Raw genomic sequence first — 16,867 nt, forward strand, 5'->3', positions numbered from 1 at the left:
TTTTCCTTTTTTCTTCTTTAATTTTGGAAAGAGATAAAGCGTTACGTATACAACTAAAATGTCAACTCCAAGTCCCAACTCCATTCCTTCCTCTTCCTCCCTAGATGTAACCACTAACTTGGAATTTTACATTATGATTATTTTTGGACTTTTAAGTGTGTGTGTGTGTATCTACAAACAATATATAATATTTTTGTGTGTTTTACAAGTTTACATAAGTTATGTTATACATAAGTTATGTTATGGGGCTGCCTTTGCATTCCTTGTGTGGAGGGAGCTGTCTGGATGTGCACAAGGAATATGACAAGAGCTGATTCCAAAGGCCCTGTTTTTGCAACTGTGACTGTATGGCCCCCTCACAGTATGATACACCAGGGAAGTTTAGTTCTTAAAGTGCCTGGGAAAGAGAGCAAGTTTGTATTGTGAGGCTGTTGGAAGAGGGAAGTGTCATAATGGAGAGAGGCAGATATGAATGCAGATTCCCACATTGCTCCTGAGGAAGGGTGTTAACTTGGGCAACACGCTTCACCTGACCAAGCTTCAACTTACTGGTGTTTAAAATTGGAGATAATAATGAAGACCTTACAGAGCAGTGTTGAGGATTACGTAAGATATGGCTTGTGGTCTGTTAAGTACCTTGATCTTTAAACTGGGATAATTGCCTCAGTACAGTAAACAGAAAATTTAGATGTATGTGGGCTCAGGTGGTTTTAAGTCAGTTTCCAGAGCCACCTTTTTTTTTTTAAATTTTTTTTATTGAAGTATAGTTGTTTTACAATATTGTGTTAATTTTGGCTGTACAGCAAAGTGATCCAGCCATACATATATATACATTCTGGTGTTTTTGTATTCTTTTCCAGTATGGTTTATCATAGGATATTGAATATAGTTCCCTGTGCTATACAGTAGGACCTTGTTGTTTATAGAGCCACCATTTTTGTACCTTATCTTTCCTGAAATGGATCTACGTGACAAGACCATGAGCTGGTTTTTGTTTCCCACCTCCTCTTCCACCTTCACTCTCTTCCAACTTTACCAAAATAAAAGGCATTCCTCTCGCCCATTCCATATCTTCCTGTGGGGCACAGCCCCATGATGTAAACGCTTTCAGAGGGTTAAAGAGACATGAATTATTGGGGCCTTCTCTTACTGTAAGTTCACATAGCAAGGGAGAGCTGTGGTCCCAGGCTCAATCATTGAATTTGCTCTTGAATTCACAGGTTCTGGTAATAGAAAAGGAAGAAGGAACATTTCAGTAATAGAAGAAGAAGAAGGTTCAAGGCTTGGGAGATCATCATTTCTGGCAGTAGCCTGACCTGAGATCTCTGACCACAACTTCCAGGCAGGCCCACAGAGATAGAAGACAGAACACCAGAGCACACCCTAGAGTTACATGCCCTTTTTTTTTTTTTGGCCGAGCCCCTCGGCTTGTGGGATCTTAGTTCCCCGACCAGGGATTGAACTCACACCCTCGGCAGTGAAAGCACAAGAGTCCTAACCACTGGACCGCCAGGGAATTCCTGACACGCCCTTTCTTAACTGGAGAAGATGATCAAGGTCCAGGTGAGGTTTGTTTTATCGATTTTATCCTTTGTTTCCCGGTGGACATGTGGATGCTTCTAAAAAAGTCTGGTGAAATGAGAACAGTATATGTTGATAAAAATCAGGATCTACTGGAAAACAAATTTGGCCTGTAATCTTAAAATCAAGGCAAGTTCAGAAGCAAGATATGAGAGCCCTAGGGTTTGTACAAAGTTCTTAGGGTTGGAGCCTAGGTAGGTGACTGTGTAAGACCCTTGGGTTGCCTTAGTTTTGAACTTGAGTCTACTTTTCTTGGCAGCCATTATAACAGGAAAAAGGTGAAACGTTACATGATTTGCATTGTCTGTGAGGAGAAGGCACACCAGTTCTTCACGGGAAGTACACATTTCACTGCTCTTCAATTTTTTTTTTTTAAATAAATAAATAAATTTATTTATTTATTTTTGGCTGTGTTGGGTCTTCGTTGCTACGCACAGGCTTTCTCTAGTTGCGGCGAGCGGGGTCTACTCTTCGTTGTGGTGCGCAGGCTTCTCATTGTGGTGGCTTCTCTTGTTGCAGAGCACGGGCTCTAGGTGCGTGGGTTTCAGTAGTTGTGGCTCACAGGCTCTAGAGCGCAGGCTCAGTAGTTGTGGCGCACGGGCTTAGTTGCTCCGTGGCATGTGGGATCTTCCCGGACCAGGGATCAAACCCGTGTCCCCTGCATTGGCAGACGGATTCTTAACCACTGCACCACCAGGGAAGTCCACTCTTCAATCTTAAGAAATTTCTTTTGCTAACTCTTCAGAGACGTTTTGTGATAGACAGAATTCTCATTATCAGTTTCGTAATAAAGGCCTAAGATGTTTCCTCTGGCTTTTTCTTATCATGTTCCTCTGACTAGGCATGCCAGAGCAGAACTCAATTGGACAAAATTCTTCTAAAGCAGTGTGCCTTGACAACAGAGCCTTCTAATAGTCTGACTTTACCCAGGAATAAAGCCTGGATTATCCAATAGAATGAATGGGCTGCTTGACCTTTGAGTGGTCCTCCACGAAGAAGAATTCTCTCAACCAGATTTTTGTTACTGATTTGGCAGGAGACAGCTGATAGTTCCATTCTTTGCAAGCAGCTTGGTGTAACAGATGTTGACGAAAATTCTCTCTTTATATCTTCTTAACCCTAGGTTCAAAAAATGAAGTCAGAGCCAATTATTCTTGGTTTGGTCTTTGTATTTTAATTATTCAAATGATACATGGCTACATTGGCATGCAAGAGATTCAAGCACACAGAGGTATCTGCACCAAAAGAGAATATCCCGTTTTACCTTTTCTTGCCAAACTCCCAACCCAAAGGTTAACAAATGTTAATAGTTTGGGTCTCCCACCAGTGTCTTTCTATAATTGATGTGTGGTAAAATATATCTATATTTACATTTACATTAATTTCCATATATATTTTTATATATGCATTTTATATGCATACATATGTGTTTTTATACATATATATTTGAATATATTATTAAGATTTTTCACATGTCTGGGATCCTACTGTATGTACTATTTGGGGGCTTGATTTTTTTCATTGAAGGTCATTGATACCAGTATATTTAAAACTACCTCATTGAGGACTTCCCTGGTGCCACAGTGGTTAAGAATCCACCTGCCAGTGCAGGGGACACGGGTTCGATCTCTGGTCCGGGAAGATCCCACATGCTGCAGAGCAACTAAGCCCATGTGCCACAACTACTGAAGCCTGCACGCCTAGAGCCTATGCTCCACAACAAGAGAAGCAACTGCAATGTGAAGCACATGCACCACAATGAAGAGTAGCCCCCACTCGCCACAACTAGAGAAAGCCCGCGTGCAGCAACGAAGGCGCAACACAGCCAAAAATAAATAAATTAAAAAATAAAAATGAAAAATAAGTCTACCTCATTGATTTTAATGTTTGCATAGTATTTCATATCATGGAGGTATAGCATATCCTGTCTGCCTCTGATGGATATCTAAATTATTGATAGATTTTTCATACTTATAAACAAAGACATTCTTACTGCACAGTGTTTTTTATTTCTATGCAAATATTATTTTAGTACTTTTTTAGGCTGGGAAGGACTAATTTGTAGAATTCTGTGGGGCAGTGGTTTGAATGTTTGTGTTCCACCCAAAATCGTATGTTGAAATCTTAAACCCCCAAAGATGATGGTATTAGGAGGTGGCACCTTTGGGAGGTGTGTAGGTCATGAGGGTGAGGCCTTCACGAGTGGGATTAGTGTCCTTATAAGAGAGAATGCACAGAGATCCCTCTCCCTTCCACGTGAGAACACAGTGAGAAGGTGCCCACTACAAACCAGGAAGCAGGCCCTCACCAGAATGCAGCCACGCATTCACCTTGATCTAGAACTTCACAGCCTCCATAACTGTGAGAAATAATTTTTCTTTTAATATTTATTTATTATTTATTTGGCTGAGCCGGGTCTTAGTTGCGGCACACGGGATCCTCGTTGCCATGTGCAGGATCTTCAGTGCGGCGTGCGGGAGCTGTAGTTGCAGCATGCGGGATCTTTAGTTGTGGCATGCGGGCTCTTAGTTGAGGCATGCAGGATCTAGTTCCTTGACCAGGGATCAAACCCGGGCCCCCTGCATTGGGAGCGTGGAGTCTTAACCGCTGGACTACCAGGGAAGTCCCAATAAATTTGTTTTCATAAGCTACCCAGTCTGTGATATTTTGTTATAGCAACCCAGGTGGACAAAGACACGTGGTCTGTGGTATGTGAAACAGTCACAGTCACAGTGCACATGATTTATCACGGGGAAGATGCGCAGAACGTGTTCCCGTCCCTCTTTTCCACACCATTTTATTCCACCTCGGATTGCACTGGAATTTGTTATTACAGGCATCTTTGTCATTCGAGGACGTGACTGTGGCGTTCACCTGGGAGGAGTGGCAGTTACTGGACCCATCTCAGAAGGACCTGTACAGGAATGTCATGTTGGAGAACTACTACAACCTAGTGTCAGTAGGTAAGGGCAGTGTATGGTCAGGCCGCCCAGGATGGCTGTTCTTTTGCTCTCCATCCATCCCCTGCTTGACCAGTGCCTGCTTTGCCTGAACCCTACTCACATGACTGACCTTTCTGCATCCTTGCTCCAGGCCCCAGCTACTGATCGCTCTAGCTTTAGATCAGAGCATCTCTACTCTGATAGGCTATCATAGGGGTGGTGAGGAGCCTGCCCTTCTGCTTTTTTCCCTGGTGACCAGTGAGCCAACCTGACGTCAATTTCCCCTGTAACTGGTAACACACCCCCCCATCCCCCACCCCCAGCGCAGACTGCCGCCATGTCCTGCCCGCCATCTACCGCACATGGTGGGGTGTCGCTCCAGGACCTTGCTTCAGACACATAAGCTCCCCCATCCATTAAACCATGGATGTCTCTGTCTCTGACTCCAGGCTCTTTCTTCAGTTTTGAAGCTGGGCAAGTACGGCCTTGTAGGCCTGCAGGGTGCAGCCCAACAGGAAGCATCACAGTCGTTGCCTTTTCTTTCTCATTCAGTGAAATCTGTAGGGTTCCTGGAATATTTCATGGTTTGGACTAAAGCATCATAGGTTCTAGAGTGTATTCTTTCCCTTTCCGAGTTAAAGGTTTTTACTTTACCAAAGTACGAAGGGTGCAGTCCCTGAAATAGAACTTTCTCCAGTTTTCGTAGTTTCCCCAGGCTCAAATGCTCGGTGCCAAGCGTTCTGTGATTTCCCATTTACAGGATATCAGACTCCCAAACCAGATTCACTGTTCCAGTTGGAACAAGGAGAACCCCCATGGACGGTAGAGGGAGCAGGCCAGAGTCAAACCTATCCAGGTGAGTGAGTGACAACCAAGAAGATGGGGAGAAACGACATGGACATTCCACTTGGTCAGTGAAGGATTGATACTTCTGAAATGCTGTCTAGAGAACTTTCCTTACACCAGTTGGTGGCCCAGAAGCCTAACACCTTTCTGCATGTTCTTTTTTTATTTGGCCATGCTGCGCAGCATGTGGGATCTTAGTTCCCCACCCAGGGTTCGAACCCGTGCCCCCTGCAGTGGAAGCGCGGAGTCTCAACCACTGGACCGCCAGGGAAGTACTGCATGTTCTTTATTAGGGCTGTTCTTCTTTGCCTGCCACTGAAGGATGATGTCTTCCTTTTTTTCAGTTTTCTGGATCTGACTGCAGTTTGTCTCATCCAGGACCTTGAGGTCTTAACCTGGTTCCATTCCTCCCAACATGCTCCCTCATGCCTTCTCCTTTTCTTTGTCTGCAGGGGCCTCACTTCCTGTTCTTCACCTTACCTGCTATGAGATACGTCTCACTACCTGTTCACATTGCTTTGCACTTAACGCTGCTCCCTACCTGTGCAATATCCCCTCCCCTTTTGAAAGGGCTGATTAATATCCTTCCGTGACAATCCACCTCAGCTTCATTCATCTGAAAACCACACACCCCTCGTCTCCCAGGGCACCTCTGTCTACTAGTTCACCCTCTGCTTCCCCAGCTTTCAGATTCTGTTGTTTTTTTGTTTTTTTAATCTTCTGTTAAAAGTTTAATTCATTCTTAAGGCCTAAGCTTTCTGTTCTCTGCTGGAGAGTCCCACATTGACTCCTGCTAATATATGACCTGCACTCTAATCATCTGTGTGTTGCCAGGCACCAGGGCCTCTGCCCTGTGATGTTCTACTTCCTGTATGTGAAACCAGAACCCTCCTTTCTCCCAGATAATTTCTTCACCATCAGAGTGTGTATTCGTATATACGGAAGATTTAACCTCTCTGCACTCTGACAGTTCCCACCTCTCTTTCTATAGTCTGATCTGCCCTCTCATTCTATATTTTGCCTGCACCCAAGATATCCGTCCTGTGAGATCCTTTTTCCTTCACCTTCAAGAATGAGATCTTTTTTCCTCCTGGTGAATCCTTTTCCTCCATGTGCATTTTATTTAGGTTCTCCCGTACTGCTCTACACCCTGGTGCCCGGTCACCTTTGAGTTGCCTTGAGTCTTTCCTATTTACTCTACTCTATATTTCTGAAGGTCTCTGCTGTTCCTATTGAATTTCGTTTTCAAAAGGCCTTTTGGAAATTCCACCCTCTCAGTTCCCCTGATGGCCATGATGATATAGACTTGCTTTGTTCCAATTCCTACATATATAGGTTGATTTCAGTTTTTCTTTTAGCTCCTTTTGAGGTTCTGGTTGTATTCCTCTGTGGATAGGGGGCATGAAAGCAGTGGGACTTGATGAGAAAACATGAAGAGTGAGAGTTGGTTGAGAAAACAAGAGTTTCACATTTATTTTTTGAAGTTGAGAAGATAAGAACCCAGCCAAATAAAAAGAAAAGCATTGGGCTGTGGTAGAAACAGGGTCAGAAGATGTCCTGGAAACAAGTGACAAAATTACTCCAAAGAGGAGGAAGTGATATATTTTACTGAATGCCACAGATTATGTCAAATAACCCGAAGACTGGCATCTACGCATTTGATTATATTGCATTTTTACATCCAGATGCCGTCTTCTTTCACTCTGAGTTCTCTTTTTCTGTCCGTGAAGTTCAAGTGCACACTCGGAACTCCCTCTTTCCTGACTTCCTATCTGTTTTCGTATCTACACCGCACTAACTCAGTCCTGGTCGTATATTTTATTGTATTGTTTTACTGGTTGGTATGAGGCTTTTTCCATATAGAGGAAAGGGTCTGTATCTTATTTTTCCTTACTTAGCATAACCACAGAATAATTCACTGACAGTATCACTTGCATCCATTTATCACATCTTTCATGAAAGCAGGTTTGGTGGTCCCCCACCCCGCCCCTGGGTGCATGGCTTGCCGGATCTTAGGTCCCCAACCAAGGATTGAACCTGCTCCCTGGGCAGTGAAAGCGTGGAGTCCTAACCACTGGACCACCAGGGAATCCCCAAAACAGGTTTGGTTTGGTTGCATTTTGGTTTTAATTTTGTTTTTCATCAGGGATGTGTGTGAACTATGTGGGAGCCTTTTCCAACTACAGGCTCTGTCTCTGGAGATTCGGCTTCTGGTTTGCTAGGTGTGGGGAGTGACCGGAGCCTATGAGGTATTTGAAAGGCTTGCCAGGCAATTCTGCTTTGATCCCTGTCATTGAAGAACCACCACTCTAATGTGCTCTGAGGGAGATGCAGATGAAATAAAAGACAAGTGTAAAAATCTCTGTTGGAAAGGGTTGACGTAGGTGCATAAAATTCTAAAATTTTTAGCATTTGATTATGAGGTATAGACAAGGATTGATTTACAAAATCAGAGAAAACTGAGCTTTGATAAAGTGTTAGAGGATAAAGTGTGCTTCTTTTTGAAAACATAAAATAATTTCTGCAAGAAAGAGAGCTGGGTTTTAAGTAAAAATGCTGACGGAAGGCCTTGTGGGTCAGTAATAATGTAAAAAGAAGACTTTGGAGATGGAAATGAGGAAAGCAGTGTGGGAGATTCTTAACAGATTGGCCTGTAGGAGACTGTCTGCAAGGAAATGGCTGATTACTCTGGGTTTTATGTTAATAATTGGCTTAGAAAGTGTGATTTTGGTTTTGTCTTGTCTTTTTTGGCTAGTTCTAGAGAGTCTTTCTTGATAGCTGGGTGGTAACATTGTAACAATGGGAAAATATAGCTTGGAGTTCTAGGATGAATGGAAGGTAAGGACGATGAATGTTTTCTTCCTCCTGGATGGGAATGATTCTTCAGAATCTCTTCATTGGTGGGTGACAGAGATGATGTAGGAACAGAGATCAAGGAAGAATCTGGCATTAGTGGAAAGTAGAAAATTTGGAGATGAGTATATTAAATATATTATAATGGCAAATATAGGATATGATGGTCTATACCTGTGCTGTCCAGTGTGTTAGCCACTGGCCACATGTGGGCTACTTAAATTTAACATTTAATTAAATTTAAATTTAATTAACATTCAGTAAAATTACAAATTTATTTCTGCAGTCAACTCTAGCCACATTCAAGTGCTCAGCAGCCATACATGGCTAGTGGCTACCATATTGGAAAACACAGATATAGAATATTTCCATCACTGCAGAAGTTTTTGTGGGGCAGCTCTGTATACAGTTACAATATGATTGAAGAAGGTGGTATTTCCACCAGTCAGTACATGGGATGTGGGTAGACGGCCCAAGGACTTATTTTTAAATTTCAGATGGTTATATGTGTGTTTGGATATATTAGATCATGTGAGGTTGTATCATACCTAATAGAAAGTTGGAGTATTAACTACACTATTACTATTAAATAGGTGATTGGTGTCTTAGAAAAGTTTCATTTTGGTGTGTAGTCGGAATGAGAGGGGAACGATTTAGTAACAAGGCGATTATTGAATATTTTACCTCAGTACTCTTGGAATCAGACTCTGTAGATCCTATATTCTGATTTTCCAGTTGTAACCCTTTGTTACTAAAACCCATGTTGCTTATTTGTTTGATCAGCATAGATATGGTTTGATGTCTCTGGATGGATTTTTCATGTTCTCTGCTTATTCTTCTCCCCAAACTCTAAAACTTGGAATGCTCTTGTCCTGCACCCTCCCCTTTCTCTACTCGTTCTTCTTAAATTATCTCATCTAGTTTCATGCAGTCCAGATATTTAAATAATATTTGTATACTCGTGACTTAAAATTATTATCTTAAGTCTAAAACTTTCTCCACACTCATAGATCCAGCCAAGTACATCATATTTTCTCTTGAGTGTGTATTAGTCATCTCAAACCTGATGTGTACCTCAAAATGGAGCACTTGATTTCCCACAGATGCCAAACCTATGTCTTTATTCTTCCTCATCTTATTAAATGGCACCAGCTCCTAAACAGATGCTTCAGCCGCATCTTGAGGCCCTGTCCTTGATTCTTCCCTTTTCTACCTCCAGAGCTCATTGTGATGGTGAGTCTTAGCTTTCCTTCCTCTATACTTATCTTTTCCTCTTCCATCATGCATACTTTGTTTTTGTACATTTTTTCATCTCCTTGGTAGTCATCCATGCTGAGGCTACTGTTATCTCTTGCTGGAACTCTACCATAGCCTCCTGTGTGTTTTCTCAACAATTTCATTTCTCCAATTCATTCACCCTATGAGTCATGTGACCTTTTAGAAATATCAATTAAAAACCCGTTGTACTTCTGTCAAAAATGTTTTGGTCGCTTCCTGCTATTGTTCTTAGCATAAAATCCAATTTTGAACAGTTTACAAGATCTATATGCTCTCAATTCTACCGACCTTTCCAAACTTATCTATTTCTACTTCCCTCAAGTTCAGGATAGTCCAAGTATGCCAGCCTCCCTTATGTTTCTCTATCATGCCTAAGTTTTTTTTGCCTTTGGGTTTTTGCATTGCCTGTTTCCTCTTGGAATAGTCTTCATGTAGTTATTTGCATAACATTGTTCATTCTAGTCCTGTGATGTCAGCTTAACTTTTTTTTCTCTCGAGGATGACTACTTTGTCTAAGATTGACCTTCCACTACTCTATCACCTCCTTCATACCATTTTTCATGTTCTGTAATTTTCTTACTACTTTGATTACCTCTTGATTCTTGCTCTCTTTCTCTCTTGTTACTAGAATGACAGCTCCATGGAGACAGAATGTATTAGTCAAACTGTAGTAACATACTAATTCTAATATTCTAATATATTATTTTAATATTCTAGTATATTCCCAAACACCAACCCTTTCAGTGTTTGTTGGATGGATAGATCCATCCCTTCCATCTTCTTTTTTTGTATTCCAATCACAGTGTGGTTCTATTTCTACTTCTGTCCCCATTTTGCGAGGTTCTATTTGGAAAGCAACCCACATTATATTTATTCATTGTAGACTGCCCATCATTGTTTCTAAAATAGCTGTTTTTCCTTTTACTGTTTTATAATATTGTCTCTTTTTAAAAAATATTTATTTATGTATTTATTTGGTTGCGCCAGGTCTTAGATGCAACAGGCGGGCTCCTTAGTTGCAGCTCACCAGCTCCTTAGTTGCAGCATGCAATATTGTCATTTTTCACAGAGCATAGGATACATTTCCATAGTGGACATTTCTCTTAGACTGGGATCTTATAAGAGCTAGCCCAAACCATGGCATTTTTGTACCTTTTTTTACCCCCTAAAATTATCATGGATGTTTTCATTGTTCTTTTTCCTAGAAGAAATATGGGAGATTGACCCTATGCAATGGCACCCAGAAAACCAAAACGGGATTAAAACTTTGGAAAGATGTCAGCAAAGTTATGCGCTTGGAAATAATTTCGATTTATGCAAAAGTCTTGTTCCTTTAACACAAAGATACAATAATTTTGGCCCACATTGTAAAAGTTTGAAATCACATTTAGGTTTTGTTATTGAGAAGAGAAGATATGCAGGAAAGGATTCTGATGAGTTCAGTGGATATGGGAAATCATCTCTCTACCTCCAGCATAATAGAACTCTTAGCAGAATTAAATACCATGGCTGTGTGAAACCCAGTAGCACTAAATCACAGCTCAATGACCATCAAAAAATTTATCCAGGAAAGAAACCACACACATGCAGTGAGTGCGGGAAAGCCTTCTCCAGGAAGGCACAGCTCATTAGACATCAGAGAACTGAAAGAGGAGAGAAACCCCATGGATGCAATGAATGTGGGAAAACATTCATGAGGAAGATTCAGCTCACTGAACATCAGAGAACTCATACAGGAGAGAAACCCCATGAATGTAATGAATGTGGGAAAGCCTTTTCCAGGAAGTCACAGCTCATGGTCCATCAGCGAACTCATACAGGAGAGAAACCCTATGGATGCAGTGAATGTGGAAAAGCCTTCAGCCGGAAGTGCCAGCTCAACAGACATCAGCGCTCTCATACTGGAGAGAAATTATATGGTTGCAGTGTGTGCGGGAAAGCCTTTTCCCAGAAGGCATACCTCATTGCACATCAGAGACTTCACACAGGAGAGAAGCCTTACGAATGCAGCGAATGTGGAAGAACGTTCTTTTTTAAGTCAGACCTCACCAAGCATCAGAGAATTCATACGGGAGAGAAACCATATGAATGCAGTGATTGTGAAAAAGCCTTCAGAAGCAAGTCAAAGCTCATTCAGCACCAGCGGACTCACACCGGAGAGAGACCATATGCCTGCAGTGAATGTGGCAAAGCCTTTGCCCACATGTCAGTCCTGATCAAACATAAGAAAACTCATACAAGAGAGAAAGCTGTGGATTCCCCAAAGCTGGAGAAACCTTCCTCAGTGAGTCATAGCTCTTTATTCATGAGTGAACTCGTACAGGAACAAAACCCTATGAACGCAGTGCCTGTGGAAATGTCTTTTTCGGGAACCCAGCCCTTATTAAACATCAGCGAGTTCCTAGGGGGCAGAAATGTGGTGATTGTGGACCAGCCTTTTCCAAGGAGTCAAGCCTCAGTAGAAAATCGGGAATTTACACAGGGACTAAGCCTTGCAAATGCAGTGAATGTGACAACCCCTTCAGTAATAAATTATGTCTTATATGTTACAGATATTGTGTAGGAAAAAAAAAATCCTCAGATACCTGAGATGGGAAAAAGCCTTGAGCAAGAATCCTCCCCACATTCATTATGTGTCAGAGCTTGCTTAGGACAGAAATGCTGTGGATGGGGTGGTTGTGGAGAACACTTCTGTGAGAAGTTAGGCTTAGTAAATATCAGCGAGATCACATTGGGCAGAAATGCAGCTCTTGTGGGGAAGCCTTTTCCTAGAGGTGATATTGCAGTTGATATCAAAGAATTCCCACAGGACCAAAACCTTAGAGTATGATGGTTTTTAATGATAAATTGTACCTTATCACTTGTCATAGGAGCATAGAAAGACAACTCTAGAGGCGCTGAAGGTGGAAGACATGTTTAGTAAAATGTGGAAGCACTCATAGAGAAGAAAAATCCCCCAAAGGCAATAAAAAATGGAAATTCTATCACCAAACTAAGTCGTGTATCACAGTTTTACCTTGGAAAGTGGGAAAGACTTTTGTAAATGAAATCTTCTTGGACACCAGGAATTGCATTGTGCAGTGAAAACCTAAGAATATAATGAATGTAGAAGGACAGCTATATTAGTTTCTTATGGCTGCTGTAACCAGTTATCACAAACTCGGCATCTCATAACAGCACAATTTATTATCCTGGAGCTCTGAAGTCCAGAATGCATCTCTGGGCCAAAAGCAAGGTTGTTCGCAGGGTTGCATTTCTTCTTGGAGGCTCTAGAGGAGAATCTGTTTCTTTGCTTTTCCAGCTTCTAGAAGCTGCCCAAATTCCATGGCTTGTGGCCCCTTTCCTTCCTCAGAGCCAGCAATGGCTGGTCAACTCTTTCATCCCTCCAACACTCATTTTTCTGTCTCCTCCCACGTTTAAGGACCCTTGTGATTACATTGGGCCCACCCAGATAATCCAGGATAATCTATCTTAAAGTCAGCTAATTAGCAGCTTTAAGTCCATCTGCTACTTTGTGTCCCCTTTGCCTTATAATATACCATGTTCACAGGTCCTAGACATAAGGATGTAGACATCTTTGGGAGGCCATCATTCTGCCTACCAGAAGCCACCCTTTGGCACCCAGTGATTCGTGTCTATCCCGCATGCAAATGGATTCATCCTATCCCAGCATCTCCAGATGTCTCAGCCCGTTACAGGACCAACTCAGAGTCCAAAACCTAACCTAAAACTGATCAGCTCAGGAGTGCCAAATCTCATCTTCTAAATCTAGTGTTGATAGGTTCTGGGTACAATCCATTCTGAGGTTTCTCTCTGTGAACCTTTAAAACTCTAGAAACAATTTATATGGTCCTAAAATAACTTAATTCCATCTTCTACCTTAATTCCCCTTTACCATGCAATGTAACATATTTACAGATTCTAGGAATTAGGACATGAACATCTTTGGGATTTGCCATTATTTTGCCTACCACAAAAACATTAGATTTCAGAGAATTTACACTTTAATAAATTCCTACCTAGCCCTTAAGTAAATTTGGAAAAGCATGTTTCCAGAGAAATAATTATCTAAAGTAATTATGATCTAAGTACATTAACATTTTTTCTTTAATCAGAGAATCTTACACTGATTGTTAGATGTGAACACCGTGGAATGCTCTTGAAATGTATAAATCAAATTCTCAGCACTGGAAAAGAACTCTTAAATGTCCTAAAGGAATATGAGATTTATGCTGCTAGAAATACTACCAAACATACGTTTGTATCTATTCTGAAATTGCACAAATTAATACATCCGCATATATCATAATGAACCTAAATCCTGACCAGTATTTTTCACAGCCAACTCCAACAACTCCTTTTTCTTCAACAGTATGATGTATATATCGTCCCACCTTAAATAACAACAAGAAAAGACAAAATATGTGAATGGACTTTTTCAGCTGTTGGATAATAGGGAGCTCAGAACAGCTATCTCTGAGAGAAGGAAAACAAATGAAGTAAGCCTTATGATTGCCCCCAGCCTACTGCCTGGAGAGAGTTTCCATTCTGCAGCATAGGGAGGAGGAGCCCCAAAAGATCTCAGTCTCCTTGAATTGAGACAGAGTTTAGAGTTAGTAGAATTCAGTGTGGCTGAAATCAATCCATGGGGCAGATGACAGGAGAGGAGAGAGCTGTGCCCAGAGAGTGGGAGAGTTCCAGAGTTCTAGCAGTCCTACAAGAGATACTGTGAAAGCTATAATAATATTTATATATACTAAAGGCACTTGGTAATTATGAATTTAGTCATAATCTAATGAGTCGAAATCATTTGTTTTAAACCAAATACCATATTCAGTTCATTCTAGTCCTTTTTGAGTTCATTCATAGGCCAGGCTAATTGCCAATAATGAGATTAGGAGCAGGGCTATGGTGAGTATTGTTTTTAGATTGTTTGAGTAGCTCAGGGGAGGGGCAGTAGGAGGGCAATTTCTAGGTCAGAGTTCTAGAGTTCCTCCACAAGTTTTTAAGTTGTAATCAGCACATATATGTGAGGAAACTCCCTAGGCTGGAGAAAGAACCACTGGAAATGAACAAGCGGAACCATCCTTGGAGCTTGCACAAAGTTGGGAATAATTTGTGTTTCCACCCACTGAAATGGAAACACCTCCTTAACATTTGGAGACTCACAGTGGAACTTCAGAAGAGCATTGTCTCAGTGGGTGGCTCAAATTGGATCTAGAGTAAAAGCTCCTCTGAACTCTCCTACCAAAGCATAATGCAAAGCACTAAAAAAATAAACTGTTTCTAAGTAATTTACTGCTTCTCAGGACGCAGCCCAATAGTATTCAAAAGGAATAGGAAGCAGTCCATCAACCAGTAATGTAAAATTCACAAAGTCTGAAATCTAATTAGCACCTACCCCAGTATGCCAAGAAGCAGGAAAATAGCACCCATAAACATGAAGGAAAGTTGATAGAAAGAGACCCAGAAAAAAAAAAAAGGAAAAAAATTTGAAAACAAACAACAAATATTTTAAAACCAATAAAAAAATGAAAAAATAAAAAAAATTTAAAAAAAGGAAAAAAGTATAAATAAGAAACAAATAAATGAGACCCAGAAATGACACGGGTGATAGAATTAGCAGAAAATGATGTTAAAACAGCTATTATAAATACTACATATGCTCAAGAAGGTTGTGTCGAGTGGATTATAGAAATTATAATTTACTGTGGGATTCTGCAGGTCTTTTGGTAGTGAATTCTCTCAGATTTTGTTTATTTTAAAATGTCTTTATTTCACACTCATTTTTAAATAATATTTTCCCTGGAGATAGAATTCTAAATTGACAATGCTTCTCCTCTATCATTTAAAAAGTGTGAATCTAGTATCTTCTGGCCTCCCAGAATTGTTTCTGGTTAGAAGTCAACAATCATTCATATTACTTATTCGTTGTATCTAATGTGTCTTTTTTTCCTCTGGTTGTTTTCAAGATTTATTTTTTGTCTTTGGTTTTCAGCACTTTCACCATGATATGTGTAAATGTGCTTTGTCACTAAAAAATAGAAACCAAGTTGTCCTTGTAATGCCTTTAGGAATTGTAGTGTTGATTAGTTTTTCATCACATTGTTTTAATTTGTCATCTCTCTTTTTTCTTAATCAGTCTTGCTATGGATGTACCAAATTTAGTAACCTTATATAGCATTTTAAGTTTTTTTCTTCTACTTAAGGTTCAATTTGGTTTTTTTCCCCCTAGCCTTGTAAAGTGAGAATTAGATTATTGATTTTACACCTTTCTCTTTTTTCTAATACAAGCAATTAAAGTGATAAACTTTGCCTACAACCACTGGTAGGCTACATTTATGTTACATAAGATCTTACCAGTATAACTGACAAGCACACACAGAATGATGTTTTTAAAGTGGACCATGGTTGTGAGAATTGGTAAAGATCTGTCATGCCCGCTAATAACCCAATATTGTCAATATTTCCCTTCCTAGTTAGTGCTTTTTGCATCTTGTTTATGAAATCTTTGCATATCTTGTGATAGTCATGTAAGTTTTCCCCTAGAAATTTAAATATTTTACTATTTATATTTAGACCTGTGATCCATTTTGAAGTTATTTTTCCCTGTGTGTGAGGCATGGGATGAAAGTTCCTTCTTTTTCTCTCCATATTGTTATCCAGTTGAACTAGTACAGTTTATTGAAAAGACCGTTCTTTTTCCCCACTGAATTACATTGGCATTGTGTCATAAACTGGATGGTAGTGTATACTGAATCTTTTTCCAGGATCTTTGTATTTTGTTCCATTGTTGTATTTACTATCCTTGTACTAATAATACAACACTGTCTAATTACAGTAGGTTTTTACTGAAATAAGTCCCTGAAATCTGATAGGGTTATGCCCTCCAGTTTTTTTTTTTCTTCAAGGTCACCCTGGCTATTCAAGTCTTTTGTACATCCGTTTAAATTTTAGAACTCAACTCCATTATTTCTCACCCTCTCTTTCATATACTTTATCTCTTTGAATTCTTTATTCGAGTATACTAATTCTTCAGCCGTATCTATATGGCTATTAGTTTGTCAATTCGTCTCTAATTTTAGTTACCGTATCCAGTTGATTCTTGTTATTCACTGTACTTACATTCTATAAAATCACTGTGAACACTGAATTAGCCAATATTGAACCATTGCTCCTAGGGGGATTATGGACTAGGTTTCTGCAAGCCGCTGGTTACATTTGCGTCAGTCAGTCAATGGATAACCTTGTTTTATGTGTGTTTCTGCTTAAAGACACCTTATTTAATATGTATCATTCATTTATTAACATTAAACTCAATATAACTCTTGCCTGAACAAAGCTTGTCTAACACATATATTTGCTCC

The 16,867-nt window shown here is 40.3% G+C and overlaps 1 protein-coding gene across 1 annotated transcript in view; it reads left to right on the plus strand.

Moving 5' to 3' along the window:
* Positions 1 to 16,281, plus strand: part of ZNF577 (zinc finger protein 577) — a 22,686-nt gene extending 6,405 nt beyond the window's left edge. Inside the window, exons 3-6 of the mRNA XM_082437308.1 lie at positions 1,221 to 2,812; positions 4,418 to 4,544; positions 5,284 to 5,379; positions 10,706 to 16,281. Coding sequence (XP_082293434.1) covers positions 2,774 to 2,812; positions 4,418 to 4,544; positions 5,284 to 5,379; positions 10,706 to 12,063 — 1,620 coding nt within the window. The 5' untranslated portion in view covers positions 1,221 to 2,773 and the 3' untranslated portion in view covers positions 12,064 to 16,281. The remainder of the gene's footprint in view (positions 1 to 1,220; positions 2,813 to 4,417; positions 4,545 to 5,283; positions 5,380 to 10,705) is intronic.
* The last annotated feature ends 586 nt before the right edge of the window (positions 16,282 to 16,867 follow it).

This window comes from Balaenoptera physalus, assembly GCF_965194825.1.
Source record: "Balaenoptera physalus genome assembly, chromosome: 19".
In the NCBI taxonomy this organism is placed as follows: Eukaryota; Metazoa; Chordata; class Mammalia; order Artiodactyla; family Balaenopteridae; genus Balaenoptera; species Balaenoptera physalus.